This window comes from Gavia stellata, chromosome 29 (assembly GCF_030936135.1).
Source record: "Gavia stellata isolate bGavSte3 chromosome 29, bGavSte3.hap2, whole genome shotgun sequence".
NCBI lineage: Eukaryota > Metazoa > Chordata > Aves > Gaviiformes > Gaviidae > Gavia > Gavia stellata.
This window is the reverse complement of record NC_082622.1, coordinates 8,065,696-8,083,564: the sequence shown is the minus strand read 5'-3', so window position 1 is coordinate 8,083,564 and position 17,869 is coordinate 8,065,696. Positions and strand designations below refer to the sequence as shown.

Genomic DNA, 17,869 nt, shown 5'->3' with positions numbered 1-17,869 from the left:
TGCAAACATACCCATGCCAATGTCTAAACTGCAAGAGAAAGAAGCTCTGACATAGGCTTTTAAAAGTGTTTATTGATGGTTATTAGATGGAATGATGGCGCAATAGTGCAAACCACTGTGCAATTGGGAGAACATACTCCCCAGCTTTCACATTTACTTTATTATACAGGAGACATGGAATAAGGATTAAATACAAAAATGGGTCAGTATGCTGCATTTACCACACTCCGTTGGGCTTTGGACAGATTACTGGTCCCTCAGTGCATGTCAGTTCAGAGCTACATCAAAGCAGGGAGTAGCTGCTATGTTCTGTCCAGCTCTACTAGCAAGACAGTTGGAACCAGTGATCTTTTTCATTTGCACACACATCCTCAGTCTGAAAAACCCAGCACTTCACTGAGCCAGTTTCTGCACTTCGTGTGAAAGATACCACATGTTCACAAACCACACATAATATTTACTAGTACGCTACAAGTGAGCTTCAAGAGTACTTCTTCAGAAGCAAGATTTCAGCTAGTACTCATCTATCTTGCTGGCTTGTAAACTTAGGTGCTCACTTCCTCATCTTTGTGTGATTTTCTCTCTGGAAGCTTCTAAAAACAATCGGGAGCGAGCAGCTAAACTTTGTATTTCTAGTGCTTGAGAGTCAACATTGGAAGAGGTTTATTTGCCCAATAATAAACCACCAGCTAGTTTCTCTAAGGAAGTTGCATTATTAGATTCTACGTCAAAGAACATCCTGTCCTCAAATAATGCATTTTGGAAAAAAACAACCCCAACCATGCTCAAAAAATTAAATAACAGAGTTATGAGTCTCAAGGCTCAACTGACCAGCACGCAGTGGTTCCAACTATCATCCATGCATACTTCTTGCTTTTCAGATCTGTAACAACATCTTTCTCTTCGAGAGAATCTATAACCACAGCCACTTGGAGACTAATAAAACCATGGGGCAGATACTGGAGACTTTAGAAACTGCTGGATTAAGGTAATATGAATCATTGTTATGCCCTCTTTGAATGTCATTCTTATTCCAGTCCAACAAAGTTATCTATACACATAAAATGTTAAAGTTGTGCCACTTGTCAAAAACAAGACATCTCCAATTATTGATCACACTTCAGCATACAGTTGGGACAGGGAATAATACATTACAGAAAGCAAAACCACAAGATTTTAGTTACATAAAACAATATAAGTTGTATATAAACTGATAAATACTGTCTCCATGGTTCACTAATTCCAAATACTAGTTATCTGCACATTAGTTGCTAATATCTATTACTAGAAGTAGTTCCAGCTTGTGCTCTCTCAGGTAGTCAATTCATTTCCAAGACCAGTCAGCCTGTTCGCTCAGAGGGAAAAAAATTCTCAGCAATGAGACTAGGTTCCACGTGAAGATTTCATTTTGTTATCTGCCAGATAATGAATCCTATGATTATACAAGCCACAGCAAGACCAAGAATCAGGATACAGATCTTCTTACGAGACTTCTTCTAATAAAAGAAGAAAAAAAAAGCCACTGACACCAGCAACTGATGACAAGAGGAAAAAGCAAGTCTACCAGTTAACGTTACTAACTTTAGCGAACTACAGCACTTGATACCCATACTTATTCACAAGAAGTAACCAGTGTAGTCTAAACACTTTTACATGTTCCTTAAACTGCATGATCCTACAGATAAATGTTTTTAGTTTAGTTTTAGAAGCACAGTGGTCTAAAAGATGCAGGTAAGTCAAAATGTGACAAGTTTTGGTTCTCTTAAGGAAAATGCAAGCTTTACTTCAACTTGGCAACACCTACCATATGCTTTTCATCCCAAGGGACAACATCATGGCTTCAAAGGAAAGCCAAACATCTCTAGCTATTTAGATTTTCCAGGTAAGACTAATAAAATTGCTAAGTAGCTCTCCAATACAATCTTCCCTTGGCCACTTGGAGTTGGTGTAGAAATAGTATTGCATTTCTACAGTTGAAATGATTTAATATACAGTTACTGTACTTTGATTTTACAGCTTTGATCACTTTATTTGTCATAGGAAACTACAGTCTGTCCATAAACAGCAAATATTTTTAACTTAGTATCTAAGGATTTGAGGATAGTTATATATAACCACTTCCCTCTCCATCCAGAAAAACACATCCAGTGCATGTCCAACAGTTGGCAAACGTAGACTTGTAACTACCTCAAAACTTTATGAAGCCATGGAGAGAGAAAGAGAGAAGTCCCAGCAGTGAAACTCTGTATGGAACTGACTGAAGCAGAACCCTTATTCCTTCACAGAACCTGAACCTACAGGGACAATAATGATGAAAGGAACCTACAGAAAACATTGAATCACAAAGGAGATTTAAGCAGCAGTGAGAATCACTGCAAGAGACTTGATGGGACAGGGAGGACAGGCTACGGGACAGGAACTCAGCAGTCAGAAGGAAGGGTGCTGCAAATCCCGGTCACCAGAAGTTTCCCAAGTCTGGGCAAGGATTTTTGCACATCAGTGTCTTGGCTGGTATGTTTACAAAATGGGTACAACATGAGAATTTGTTCTTGTTTAACTGTTCTGCCAACTCCTGAGAATGGCAAAGACAGCTAAACACTTAAACTTGCTGAGCACACCTACATGAAGGAACAGACTGACTATATGTCCTCTGAAGTAGGATGGTAATTTCAATACCATGTTTTTGACTCAAATGCTTTATCTATTCCTTGCAGCACAATTTTGAGTGAGTGCCAACTTGCACAAGCTGTTTTTAATAACTTGTTTGGTGTGCTGCAGTCCTCAGCATGTGTCTTGCTATGCCTGTTCCATTATGGCTCAAGTGTACATTGACAATAATGCAAGCATACAGAATTTACCTGATAATAGGCAGCTCTCTGTAACTGCTCACTGGCTCTTTCCACATGGACTTCTGCACTCTCCACATTTGCCTCTATGCTATCTATGAAAAAGTAAGAGAACTCATTGTAAAATATTTCAGAGCTTCAGTGTTCAAAAAATAATCAGAAATATCCACCCCCCACCCCGCCCAATACTGGAAAATTTAATCTATGTAGACAAAATATGAAGTTGAACTAAAAAGAAACTTCCTATTATCCAAACACACTTACCAATCATATCTCCTTGGTCGTGAATCATCATGGCTAAATCCTTAAATATCTGATTGACATCCAAAATGTCTGCCTGAAGACAATGGTTTGACAAGTTATAACAAACATTGGTTACCATTTTTCTAATCCTCATTCTTAGTACCTTTTCTGACCATTGCTCAAAGCATCAGAATAGATACCATCATTCACTGAGGTGACTTGATTCTACTATCTATGGAACTCAGGATTAACACAAGAGCTTACAATACCCCTGCTACTGAATATCTGTTTCATCACACTAGCAGTTAGCACAGTATGGAATTGAGATGAACATTGTAACATGAGTTGCTCCTACCATCCCTGAAGGACCACCAGTCAACACCGAAGGAAAATATACCTAGTCTCCTTCAACAGAGGCAGGGAGATTGATCTTGGCATCAATCCTCTCTACAAGGAACTCTGTTCCTCCACCTTCAGATCTCCTCAGCCCATCCCATTAGTTAGCACTGCATGGCTTCTTTGGTTTATCTCCCAATACTGTTAACTGTGCAGGATCTACTGGTCACCTCTAATTGCCTGATTGCTGTTTCTCTTTCTTTAATGAGTTCAAGGTCCTGTTCAGTTATTGTCACATCTTCTTCCTGAGACTGCATTTGATTCCAATCTTCACCACTGGAAAGAGATGGAAAGAAAGTATGAGTCTTTCTCTGAGCATAGGTACTTCCACGCTCCATTTATAGCAAAGCACCAGCAAGTTGAAAAAGTTTCCTACAGAACAACCCCCAGGTTCCTGGCCCTGCAACTGAATACAGAGACAGGACTGATTTGTGACAACAGTTACAAATTGGAACAATTTAAGAAAAGGGACAGGTCAGGAAAAGTGAAGAATCCTCTGTTCTAAGGTGTGACAGTTATCTATACCATTATAGAAGAAATAACCTTATTTCAGTTTGGCCTTTTTTTTTTTTTTTTTTTAATACCTGCACCCTCCTTCCCTCTCACCATTCCCCAAAAAGGCAGAAATCAGGGTGAAAGTTTTGATAGAGCGTAGCCTGCAAGCACAACATTATCGGAACAAAAGAACACCTGACAAGCATCTAGATTCAAAGATTCTCACTTGCTATCTGGCATTTGGTGATAAGAATAAAGTGTTTTAGTATTTTATTAGTCTAGTAAGAACTTCAAATTAAACCACACACCAAGAGATGTTAAAAAACAAATAACTCTGCATCCCAGTCTACCTCTCTCCTGATAAGCTAGTACTTCATAACTGCTGCACAAGTTACACCAATTATAGCGAAGGCAGCACCTATAATACAAGACTGTCTATATGTTCAGTATAGAAAGTTCTTCAAGGGCAACATCTCCCTTTTCTCCACAAAGAGAAGTGTGCTGGAAAGCACTGTAACATTCCAGTGTCAGGTATACAACACTAAATAGTAAGTTTTCAAGTCTCAAAGTGCCAAAAGAAATGAAGATAACCTACATGACTAGGTCAGAGACAGCTGACCATTGCAGCTCTGAGATGACAGTAAGGTTTTCAGGTATTTAAGAGAGAAATTTCTGACATGTAGCACACAAGAACAACTTCAAATGTGGAGTAGCTGCTGTGTGCCACTATCTCTAGCCGAGCTAAGAGCCCCTGCATGAACCTGTCTGGCTCCCCTTGCTTTGGTGAGCCAGGCTTTCAAACTCATCACAGCATCTGTATAACTGAACAACCTGGGGTTTTCACTCCTGACTCAGTATGTGGAAGCACATGGCTAATAAAGGGAATGCACACCAAGCAGCTGATCAGATGAAGTGCAGTTTGCAGAGGGAGGATGTATAGATGAGACATGTAAGCTAGGTCTCTTGATTTAGAAAGTTAAAGGATTTATACAGATGGGGCTAACAGATTTCAGCCCAGTTTTCTCAAGCATACATACAGTAGAAACTGCCACAGTAATCACAGATACTTCTGGAGTGTCCCGAGTTCTCTTTCCTCACACTGTAGAGTTGATATAACATTTTACAAGCCTACCTACTATACAGGCACACTGTTACTGCAGAACCAATACAACTATATGAAAGGCAACAGTAATGCGGTCTTGTGCATGTTCTAGGATTAGATTAGTTTGCAAGTGCAAAATGTCCAGGACTTCTGAGTTTAAGGTAGCCTCATTGACTACTCTGTAATAGCTCCAACTGGGATGCTAGAGAACACCGAAACTCATGAAATAAATATACAGCTCTTTGTGGAAAGAGTCACAGTGAGGGAAATCCTGTCTCGTAATCTCGTGCTCATAGTCCAGAGAACTAGGAGCTCAGCTGCCACATACTAGGGACTCTACTATTCCCCTCAGGGCAGTAATCACACAATCTACATTTAAGGAGGATAAAATACTATCATATGCAGTTAATTTTTTACATTGTATATTACAAGTACTGTAATAATTGCATTTCAAATTTTTTTGCTTTGCATTCAGCTAGCAGAGCCTGGCCCAAGTTACAATAACATATCTTACCACAAAAACTTTAGTTATACGTAGTTAGAAGTACAACATCAAGAGTATAAGAAGCTGTTACCTATCAAATGAAACAAGCTGTTCTTCTCTGAATCGCTCATCAGCCTGGAAGAGATAAATGAATTACTAGTCTTGCAGACTACCAGAACCACTCACAAAATCAACAGGAGTATATTGAAGACAAAAGCATATACTGTCCAGAGAGTTCTTTCAGAATGCCACTGTCCCTTCAACTTTCAGATTTAACTTAGGTTAATTAAGATTAGGTTTAGATTCATCTTTAGATTTAAGTTTTAGATTCAGATTGTCTCCACAAATCAGAGACAACTGAGTGACCAAAAGCAGCTAGTCCGTTTACTCAGATCAGCTGTCATTGTTTGTCACTTCCTTTCTCAACATGTAGCATGAAATTTAGAGCATAATTCAATGGATAAATGTGTTCCCTTGTAGAAATTAAGAATGCATACTTAGTACAAAGCCCCAAGGCAAGGGGAGAAAAATGCTTTCACTGGCCTTTTTAATACGAATTCTTAGTAGCCACAGGGCTTTGTCAAAACATAATAGGGAGAAGGTTTGAACATACACTGGAGAAACTAGCAGGACAGAAGGTATAAGAAAATAAAGCAACATCGTGTGAGATTTAAGATGGAATTTAAGGTGTGGTAAGCTTCCAAGTGACATCTTAAATTTTAAAGTCTAGGGCTGCTGTCAAGCAAAGAGCAGCCTACAATACTTCGCTATTAACTATACTTTGACTGCCCATCTCATCCTCCACAACATTTTCAACTACCAGGATTCCTTCCCTCCTCTACCAACATTGACAAGGAGCACGCTGAAATAAGTGCCTACTTACAACATCTGGAATGACAAAACTAATGCACTGAGGCCTCATCTGCACTCAGTAATGTGTCAGTAGACAGCTATGAAGTTGTTCGGCAAGCACAAGATCTCTCAAAAGACTTACTGTTCCCTATATCAATACAAAATTCCTACAAATACTTACAGAGATACGGGAGCCAGCTCTTGCCCTTGCAACAGTTTCTTTTTCCTTCTCTGACACTCGCCTCTGTATTGCCTGGAAGTTATTTAAGGCCGCGGAGAAGTCATTCATTAAACGTTCTTTCTGAAGCCTCTGCTGGCGCTAAAGAATTGAAACAAAAACAAGTGTTGAGATACTCCCATTCAAGATAATGTAACTGTCAGACTCTCAAGAAAACCGATCACCATAATAACAATGAATGCTGGCATTCAAGAGATCTTTTGGTTCCAGCATTCTGGGGCACTGGAGAGAACAAAAAGCCCACCATATTTTAATGCGTTCTACCAAATGCTCTACATCTTGCCTACTGCAGAACAGTTTTGTGCAATAAGGTTCTCTAATTTCAATCTAGTTTTAAGTCTAAAGTAGAGAGGTCTTCTACACCATTACTTTTATTCAAAACACATTCCAGTAATCTACCACATTTAATTATGTACCTTTTTGATACCTACAATGCCTCTACCCTCTATTCCTCTACTTAGCCAACCTGGTAGTACTTAACTTTCTCTCATTCTGATAAGACAGCCCCCTTAACTTTCTTACAAACATAGGAAGCCCCACACTTCCAGAACTAATGACAACACCCACTACCTCAGTTTCATAAGCTGTCTCTCCCAGCCATGCCACACTACAAGCCCGCTGTTATTTGATCAGAGAATATCCTTAGTCCTGATAACCATTTCAGTTTATCTTTTCTCCAAATACGTTAGTCGCTATATTCCTTCTCATCCTCATTTTACAGTATCAACTTATTTAGCCTCCATAGAACATCTCCTTTGAGTGCTGTGACATCCCAGTAACAGGAAACAAGAAGTTGTGAAAGAGCTTGTCCCAGGGACACTCAATACTCTGGTCAGTTTTTATGTTTTCCATTAGAGAGATTCCCAACAGCTGTGTCAAAATGCAGGCTTTCTAGTATTGTAATCCTTCAATAAGTTTGTATCAGTTCAACAGCTGTTTCAAGGAAATAAATGTTCTCAATTAATTTTTTTCTATAATAAGCCACTGCAGCAGACTCATAACACGCTGCAGCAGCCTCATAATACACTGCAGCTTCCATCTGAGCCATCTGGAAGCAACAACCCTTCTGCCAGAGGAGATCCTCAGCACATTGATGACAGCTCCTGCAGATTTTTACTGGACTGCTCCAATAGGCTTCACAAGTCACTGCTGCATTCAGCGAGATGCACAGAACAGGATTTTGTTCACCAGGGGGAGATTAACTGAAAAATATTTGCTGAACAAACAGGCAAAACGTGGCCATGTTTACAACTGGCATATAAACCTTTAAATACAGAATTAGACAAAGACAACACCTGTTGACCCACATCCACAGATCATCCCACAACACTATGACGAAAGCAGATATATCAATATTGAGGCAGTGATTTAAAGTAGAGCAAGAAAACGCTAACAGCAGAGAACTTTCCCTTCCCTTTCCCACAGGGAGATGGAACTCAAAGGACTATTTGGCAAGAAATAAAGTCATAATCATTGTTTCACTATATTTTGCTTTATTCAAACATGAGCAAGGTGATTCCTGCACTTCATCTGATCAGCTGCTTGGTGTGCATTCCCTTTATTAGCCATGTGCTTCCACATACTGAGTCAGGAGTGAAAACCCCAGGTTGTTCAGTTATACAGATGCTGTGATGAGTTTGAAGGCCTTGCTCACCAAAGCAAGGGGAACCAGACAAGATTCGCCTCTAATAAATCACATGCAAGGGAAAGCTTTTTGGCGTGATCGCGTTTCATACGGACACGCAGCTTGCTATGAGTTCTTATCCTAAAACACTGCCTCACATCACTGGGCACTTTGTAAACAAGAATTTTTTTCAGAAACTCACTCAGAAAAACAGAATTGCATACTCAGCTCTTCCCAAACATTTAGGGCTTCTTACTTGCATGCGAGTAAGTTTTATACCTATTTGCCACTGGGAAACATTGTTTTCCCAGTGTCATATAAGCAGCCAGGATGTAGCCAGTTTAATGTGTTTCCCTACTTGAACAACATTCTTAATCGCAAAAGGCTGCTGTCTCTTCAGCTGTGCCAATTCAAGCTTTGCAAGGTTGTAATCTAAGCTAGTTTCATGAAATGAGTGATTTGAAAATATGTCCAGACAAATTCTGTGTGCCTACCTGTTCAGAAGCAGATAGAGGAAGTGGTAGAGACCCCAACTCCTTTAGATATTCATTGGTCTCTCTGGCAAGGCGGTTTGCAGAATGCTGTAGCTGTTGTCTGAAATAAAAAGTTCAAAAGCAATTACACAAGCTTCTAGCTAAAAAGCAGTCTCTGAGCATTTCAGTTTCCAAAATAGTGACCAAATAGGCCTTCTGAGATCACTTATCTTTATGGTGGGTTTTGTGTGTCCGTCCACGCCCCCAGTGGAACAGAGATGTACTTTTAGCTTTTTACCATCAACTTGACTCTGGACTACATTTAAAAAAAAAAAAGATTCAAACAAGTTCTGTGCTCCCTGCTAACTAGTATAATTTCAGTAATTTTAAAAAGATATTTTTCTCCAGTGGCATAAGAGAGACACATTCAAGGAAGAGACAACTTTATTCAGTGAACATAACCACTTTTTTAGGGCGAATTCCTTGTGGTACCAATTGGTAACTAACTGTTCACTTGACAACCGCCAACTCCATTGGTTAAATGTACAGCTGATAAAAGTACAGAGACTCAGAGATATTAAATCCTTAGATTTGTGTGAAAATTAATGGTCAGAGAGAGGAATGATCCAGCTTCTACTTTGGGAAATGCAAGGTTTTCCCTTGAGCCTTTATGTTTTCCAACAACATTGCAATTCAAAGCTATTGTTGCAACGGATCTAGTGCAGCAGCACCTTTATTAGTACCACAATACAGAAAGACATTAGTTACATTGAACTTGATGTAAAGACATCATCTTGTGCATCAAAGATGCAGTTTATTAGAAAGAATGCTAGTGCTTCAGAGAACAGAACCACAAGTTTTATTTTGCAGCCATATGCACAACAACTAATAGGGTAAACCAGGAAGACACAAAATACTAAAACAAGAACCAATTTTTTTGGCATTCAACAGATACAAGATGCTTAAGTGAAAGTCACCTATTCAGCGCAATAGACATACAAATCAAAGTATTCAGGCTGCTTTAGTGTATAAGTTGACCTGCAATATGTGAGCTGAATTAAACCACCCATGCATTTTTGTATTAAATTTGTATGGCAGCTGACAATTTGTGGAGTGCAACCATTCTCACCTTAAAGAGGAGGGTCATTTCTACAATGAAATTAAATGGAAAGACATTTGTTTGGTCACCAGTGATTAGGTCTTTAATTTAGTGATTTAATACTGATTGAGTCAACTGAGCAGCTCCAGTAAATTCCTTTCTCTCCTAGCTGGGCTCTGATCTCATGCTTCAAAGGTAGTGTATGTAGCTATCACCACACGTTATGAACTTATCCAAAAATCACCTTTTATAAAAAATAGGGAAGTTGCGTATTCAGAGATTTAAGATACAGTCACAAGAAGAAAGAGCGGAAGAAGTTACTTTCAAGTTTTCCTTTCTGAGTCCAGAAATTATTCTTCTCATGACTTGCTATTTATGCTTTACAAGTTTATAAAAGATGCACAGACATACAGAATCCCTGTTCAGTCTTTCTAGAGTCAGTTTGGACTATGCCTGTTTAAATGTCTTCTATATTGTCCCCCACTGGCATACTATTTTTCTGAAATTAAATGTGATATTTTGGCTGCCATATAGGATTGCTAATCTTTCTAGTGCCTAAATCCATCTGTACTACAAGCTACTACTTCATCAATTATGGGTCTTCCTTACTGTTTTTCCTTATTGCTGTTATGTGAGGACCAAGTACCTAGTATGGCATTCATTTCTTCTAAACCACAAGTGAAGCTACTATGGCTAGTCCTCAGAGTACAGCTAATGCATGGCTGATGTACTACTACACTTTTCAAATAAACTATACCGTTTCTAACCATTTCTACCCAGCAGGTTTGAATGGCTTTTCCAGAGTCCTGCAGAAACACCTTAATTCGTCCAGTAAACTACTTAACGCAGCTCGTCATTTTTGATTTGTAGAACTGTATTAAATTTATCTAATAAAGCATCTCCCCAAAGCAAGTAACCCAGTTCCTCCAAGAACACAGACAGACAGGAAAGAGAACCTATACAAATGTTAGCTCATTCAATACTTACAAGTTCTCCTGAAGCTTGCTGGAATCCTGCTTGGTTCCCAGCTGGCTCATCAAATTCTTTATTTGAGCAGCTGAAGATAAAGAGATTACAAGATGAGTTAGTAAGACAAGTTCTAGTGTATCTTATTCCTTCTTGAATGTATTCTTCTAGCTTTCCCCAAAGGATTTCTCTCAATGTTTGATTTAACTCAAGCTGGTAAGACAACACTTACATTCTTTGCTTTAAATGCAAAGTGTATTTTAAACACCCTCATTCAGACATGATCCAGCCGAAGAGTCTAACTTTCAGATAAGAAAGTGATACGGAGGCATACATACCCTGAAGACAAGTCTGTGGAGCTAAAAGCTTGTGTACTCCTCTTCCTCAACCTTTTTAGACCAACTAACATAGCTGTTTGTTTCTACCAGCCTTGCTATTTCTGTATTTTAGGCTATCACTGCTGCAGAACAACTTTACTATGCTGTATTGCCACTTTTACATATTCAAAAGTTACTTAAATTATTAGTGCTCTGTTAAAAAAAAGGAAGTAAGAAAAAGCCAAGGGTTGCTATCAATTTAAAAAAAAAAAAACAACCTGAATTTTCCTACTCATGATAGCCCAAACCTTTCACAATAGTGGCACAATCAATCTTTCAAGAACAGCAGATAGCAATGGTGCACTTCACAATTTCAAATTGATGCAAGCTAACCATGTTGTAGCAAGAAGAGATATTCTAGCCCTTTCTCCCCTATCTCCTATGTTTTTCCACTATTTTCCTTGTGTAGGCACACAATGAATCACATCAAACTGTTAACCTACCTGAAAAGCAAGTACTGTCTTCTCTCCCCACTCCCTCTACCTTAGATGATTATTTTTTGACAGATTAACAAGCTGATCCACTTTATTCTGCAGCTGCACAATTCTTAGCAGTACTAAAGATGCTGGGCACACCGCTTATGACAGCAGTACAAAGTTTGACCAGCAGAAATCGATTATGAAATTGTATGCTATCCCATCAAGCATCGAGAGAAGCAAGACCAAGGAGGATCAACTTAATATAGTTTTATAGGCAGCTGAGTTGAGTTGAAAAACCCCACGAGTTTAAGAGCTACTTCCAACTCAGTGACACCCCACTGGTGTAATTTCTGTTTTCAGCCTGGAGCAAGCCACTTCAGTTGATTAAATGTCTTGCTGAAGAAACATCAGATTCCTCCAATGGCCACTTCTTTTAAAGTGATGACCAATGGCTTTTAACAATGGCAGCTCAGCTAAGGCTGCAATATGATTTAATCAGTAATTAGGCAAGTATTCCAGCTTTTGCATCCAGCAAGAGTATTCTCACTGAGAATTCTAGACTTCTATTAGCTCATACAGTGAGGAGTTGTTTAGCAACTTCTTATACTCTCAGCTGAACATGGCTTCTAGCAAGCAAGAGGGCACGTATTTCACAGTTCTGTCAGCCACAGGAAAACCAGAAAAGTTCATAGTCAAGTTAAACTGACAAATGGCACACGGATTATACTCTGTGTGCCAATATCAAGGGCTCTGCAAATACCATTTGTGCTATACTGTCTAGATACTCTGTGATACATTTTTTTTTCTCCATTGGGGGAAGAATTCTTCCACAAGCCCCATTTCCACACCAGGCGATGTGCTTTTTGTGCTGGTCTGAGCCAGGTTTAGCAGTTTGCTATGCTTAGCTTATTTCAGCCAACAGCAACACACAGAGTCTACACAAAATGAGAGCAAAGTGTCTGGGAGGCCAAAGGAAGGGGCAGGAGCTTTTTACCTTTATTCTTTGGATAGTGGGTATGCCTGTCAACATAGAGAGTGCCCTCAGTCAACAGCTTTCAGTCTCCAAACCCTTTCAATTTTAGGTTGTAAAGCCTTTCACATACTAACTATTTTACACTTAAGATTACTTAAAACATTTCTATCTCTGCTGTAGATACTTAGATAATATAACAGTCTTGCAAGCAACAGTTTTGACAGCTCAGGTCACCAGTTTTCTGTACATTTTGTGTGAAATGCTAATGTTACAGTTTCCCAGAAGGAGTGAATAATAGTCAGCTGTATCTGTATCCAGTGCTTGCTTGCTGTTTTCCCTATAGGGAATGAAAGGAGAAAGGAAGACATGCTTAAAGCTTCAATATCTCTTCTCCTAGGCTTGAATGGAAAGCTTTTATAAAATGTGTAATAAAGTTAATCACCACAACGTTAGGTCAGAAGTTCTGTGTGTCCCCACCCACCTTGATAAAAACTGTAAGGCTATTTGTTTCATTTGAGATAGGCGGAGCACTGAGATAGGATGGCTGCTGGTCATGAGACAGTGGAAGCTTGTCCTATGAGAAACAGAAGCTGAACTACTTAGAAGGGGAGGCTCACAGAAGTCCCATGAAGGGGCGGGGGGGGGGGGTAAAGAAGAAAAAAAAAAACCCCACACCCAGACAACCCGTGTTATTTGGTGAACTTAGAAGCAATTCAACTAGCAGCCATGCCTATACCAAGAGGAAATGAACATGACTGAGCAAAAGCAAAGCAGTTTCAGCAATATTAATAGCTCTGTATAATCGAATTGGAGAAGTCTCCAACTTTCAGAGGAACCAACATGGCGAACTGACCTCGCCCCTAAGAAATTGCATGGGTACTTGGACAATTAACACCTTTTTTAGCAAAAGCAGTATCCTTAGGAAGGGATTATATCAAAAACTCATTGGAAGTGACTCATTTAGTAAGCAGTATTTCAGTGATCAACACTAGGATTTCAGTAATTAGCTTACGATACCCGTAACTTTCTCTAACAACCACCATATGACCAAGAAGCTGCAACACCATTTACTTAAGGCCAATCTGTTCAGAGCAGAACGATTCCCTGCGGAGCTCTGCCAGCACAGTTAAGAGGAAACGCGCAAGTTAGCATCAGCCTTCAGAAACCCCTGCAAGAGCAGCTTCTCCCAGAGGACCCGCACAAGGCGGGGTGACAACCTTCAGCTCCCTACTTCCACTTAAGCACCTCACTGAGGGCACCTAAAAGCGAACCAGAAGCCGGGCTCTTGCCAGGGGTGACAGAGGGTTTCGGTTCCGCTGGGGAAGAGCGCAGCTTGGTAAAAATGACATAAGCACCGCATCAAAAGCGACAGGAGCACGTATTTCGCCCAGGCCAGCGGCAGCATGCGAGCTGTTAATTACAGTGTCGGGAGGAGGAAGCTCAGCTACGGGCTGGCGTGTGTCCACGGCCACGGGGAAGTGAGGCCCCCACCCGCGGGAGGCCTCCGGAGCTGACGGCCGGGCCAGCCCTGGGTCCGTCCGCGCCGGGCACCCCCGCCCGGCACCGCCCTGGCGGAGGCTCTGCCAGCCCCAGGGGGGCGGCGGCTCCCGCGGGACCCCGCGGAGGGCTCCCCGCGCGCCACCGGCGAGGCGGCCGCCGCGCTCCTCACGGGGCGCTGCCGGGCCGGGCCGGGCTGGGCTGGGCCGCCCCTTCCCCCCCGGGCCCGGCCGCACTCACTGTACTGCGCGATGCGCTGCACGTTGGCGCTGCATGTCTGGATGATGCCGCCGAAGTCCCGCGGCGGGGGAGGCGCCCCGGGGCGGAAGGGGTCCAGCGGGCCGTACGACATGACCGGGGCAGGAGCGAGCGCGGCTCCGCCGGACTCAGCTGACAGAACCCCGCCGTCCTCTGCGCGTGCGCTGCCGCCGCCGGGCGCTGCTGACGAGCGCCCGCATATGCGCGAGGCGCCGGCGCCTGCGCACTGGAGGGGTGCCATGGTAACGAGGCGCCCGCCTCACCCGCTCCTGAGGGTGAGGCGGAGCGCGGTGAGAGGAGCGGCGGCGCCCGGGCTGCCGGGCCGGAGCCGGGGCTCTGAGAGCACGGTTTCGCTACCGAGCAGTACCACCATCAGGCCCTCCCCTGTGTCCCTGCCAGCGCCCGTGCTAGTTCTTCGGATAAGCTGAATCAAGGAACTGATGGTTTTTGTCCGAACGGGCCGTTTCCTGAGCCGCCTCACGCCGTGGCCAAGTGCCAGGGCCCGCCCGAGGGACGCGGGGGCGGGTGGCACTGCAGGCCGGGGGAAGGCGAGACCGCTCTGGTCATAACCCGTGAGTGCCGTGCAAAACGAGACAGACACCGTTCTAGGTCTCGTTAGACGAGAGGAATCCTCCTGTGGTGCCTCTGAAAGGCAATGAATGCTCCAAGCTTTCTAAAAGGCCTAGAATTTATAATTAGTCACTAAAACAGTGGGAGAATAATGAATAAGTGTTCAGAAGTAGAGCATACATAACAATTTGCGATTAAACTTTATCCCTTACCTTTCCATTATTATAGAGCTGTCAAGGACAGTTACGAGATTCTTTCTACATAATACTGCTTTAAATTACATCTCAAAACGTGACACAGACACTGGCTCCTGGGGAAATGCCTATTTCAAGACAGCAGAGCAATTTAATTTGTTGTATAATTTGTTTGGTCAGATAACTGATTTTAATCAAACCAAGGCTGTAAAATTAGGTTTTTTTCTTCCTCTTTTAATTTCAGCTTAAAATATGTAATGAGCCAAATATAGGTGCTTTTTTAACGCCTCCACTGGAGGCAAGCGTATCTGAACTTAAAAGAAGTGATTGTAAGCAACAAACAAAAACGTTTGCGCCAGTCCTCAAGGTACTAAAGTGGTACTCACTCTGCCGGCATAAACAGCCTCGTTGCCTGAAAATGCAGCCTCTAAAGAAGAAGATTGCTTCACCGCTGACAGTGCCTTCCAATAAATTCGGAAAGTTACTGTGAACATTTATTACACAGTTAAGTCCGTATTTAAGGCTTCAGTCAAAGGCGAAATCGCATCAGCGACTGAAGAGTAGGTGTTCAGGTAGCAGGTGCTGATGGGGGCAGTGGACATGTCACCTCGCTGAAGCAATCCAGTTTTGATTTGGTCCAGGTCAGTATTTGATTTTGCGTTTCAGTGTTTATTCGTTAGTGAAGCTGTTGGTGTGTCCATTTCTGTATGATAAGCACAATAAAAATGAGATATTTTGATATAAAAAGCACAAATATTTCAATGTGTATTTACAGAGATTACAGAACAGTCACTTTAGCAATATCAGAATATAAACCAGGAGGGAAACAATAAGAAATATAAAAAATACAGAACATTTTAAATATTGATAACAATTTACATTTTGAAATGATTAAAAATTCATAATACTTTTACAACAGTTTCTCAACTTACCTCTTTTTGTTCAGCTAGTAATGCAATGCTAGCTTTCAAATCAAGACCAAAGGAATTTAACATCCATTTCTGCTACCTACTGCAGAAGCTATAGTATTTTAAGGAAAGTACATCCACTCTTTGATTAAAAAATCTGAGGTCATGCCCTGTAAGAAGTGCAAAGTCAGTGTATGTATGATTTAAAGTAAGAGTGTAAATATTTCTTTGAGAAATGCCTGATACAGTAACAATTTTGAATTAGAGAAGTGTCCACAACAGGTCAAAATTATGGTAAATATAGAGCAGCGCTATGCATGAAACCTGTATGTGCAATAGATATTTATTCAACTTTAAGCTCATGAGCAGTTTGTTGAAGTTGGTTTGACCGCTGATGTGCTTGAAACAGCATGTAGGCAAATAACTTGCAGGTCCTGAACTGTTAAAACACTTGTTCACTTTCAGCAAATCTTTGGTGAGCACAAATAGGGCTTATGACAAAGAAGGCAGGCATTGGAGACGGCACCGAGGGTGGCACAGGCAATTCCTGGATTGACCCCATTTGTGACAGAAACTAATTTGGAATAGAATGTAGTAAATTTCAATAAACAGTACTACAAATTTTAATGAAGCACCGCTTTTTACTCTGTTTAAGAGTATTAACAAACTGGAACTTGCTTTTCAGCTTCAGAAGTATTCTAGGAGAAATAACCCTCATCCCTCCAAAATTATGTTTCTAAGAAAGGCTTCGTAAAATAAATGGAAGTAAAGCAAACATATGGTGGTGTTGGACTGCAGTAGCAAGTAATTTGTATTGCAAGTGGTCTCTTTTACATACGCTAAATAAGCAAACCATTGTCATGAGATGAAAATACAGTTTAAAGAAAAGAAGCAGCACTTTAAAAGGGTCTTCTTTGTCTCTTGACAGAAGTTTACTGTGAAAATCCAGATCCCTGTTTTGGCCGCATCAGATTCATGGTTCCTGAAGATCTATAATGACGCTGGAATCGTTTGGCTGCAGCTGAGATGTACAGTATGTTCTCCTGGATGAGCTGTTCTTCTGAAAGAGTGTCCATTTTAGTCTGGTGCGTTTGCTGTGATAAAATCCCACACTCCCTCCCTTCCTTTAAAGAATAACGACACTCTCATCTGAGAGAATAAGAGATCTTTTTTTTTCCTCTTTTGTTCTGTTTTGTCAGTGTCAACTCTGAAGAGGTGACAGACAAACAGCCAGTCTCTTGAAGATGGATGTGCTTTATTGTGTAAATTTCTGGCCTGATAATTTACACATGATATTGTCTGGCTGAAAAGCACCAGCATCTTCTCTAGGTGCTTTTGTGCCCTGGGAAGTGGGATTTTTTTTGGGAAAACCAATAAAAATGTTAATTCCAGAAGAAGGGAATCTCTGGGTCATGAGATTTCACTGCACACATTGACTGACCCATGGGGGAGGAAGGGAGTGCAGCTCAAGCTTCATGATGCCAGCTATTTCCCACTCTATATACATTCCTCATCATCAGGCATAACTGTTTGATTGAAAAATCAACCTGTGTTGTGTACCTGGATCTCCCAGCTCCGATTCTGTCCATCCCTATGGAAAAAGTAAAGCTTGGTTATAAGAAAAAAGTTTACAGTGGTTTTAAGTTGGGGAATTTAGTCAGTGTTTGAAGAACCACTTCTTCAAATGCAGAAGAACTGCCAGTATCTTCTTTTGCACAATTCTTCAATGAAATAGGACCATCTATAGAGAAACAAAGCCTGCAGACCAAATGAGCAGCAGAAAGAAGAGGAGTGACTCACAGACCACAGAGGTAATCACTCGGGTCTAAGGAAGCTTGTGGCATACACAATGGAC

At 41.3% G+C, this 17,869-nt stretch overlaps 1 protein-coding gene across 1 annotated transcript; it reads right to left on the bottom strand.

Annotated features, from left to right (window-relative positions):
* Positions 1–59: 59 nt before the first annotated feature.
* STX12 (syntaxin 12) lies at positions 60–14,444 on the bottom strand. Its single transcript, XM_059830773.1, has 9 exons — positions 14,325–14,444; positions 10,840–10,909; positions 8,775–8,874; positions 6,600–6,737; positions 5,658–5,701; positions 3,656–3,761; positions 3,111–3,183; positions 2,859–2,941; positions 60–1,496 (listed from the first exon to the last, which is right to left on the bottom strand). Exons 1-9 carry the CDS (start codon positions 14,434–14,436, stop codon positions 1,404–1,406), a joined length of 819 nt encoding a protein of 272 aa, XP_059686756.1. The 5' UTR covers positions 14,437–14,444; the 3' UTR covers positions 60–1,403.
* Positions 14,445–17,869: the final 3,425 nt, after the last annotated feature.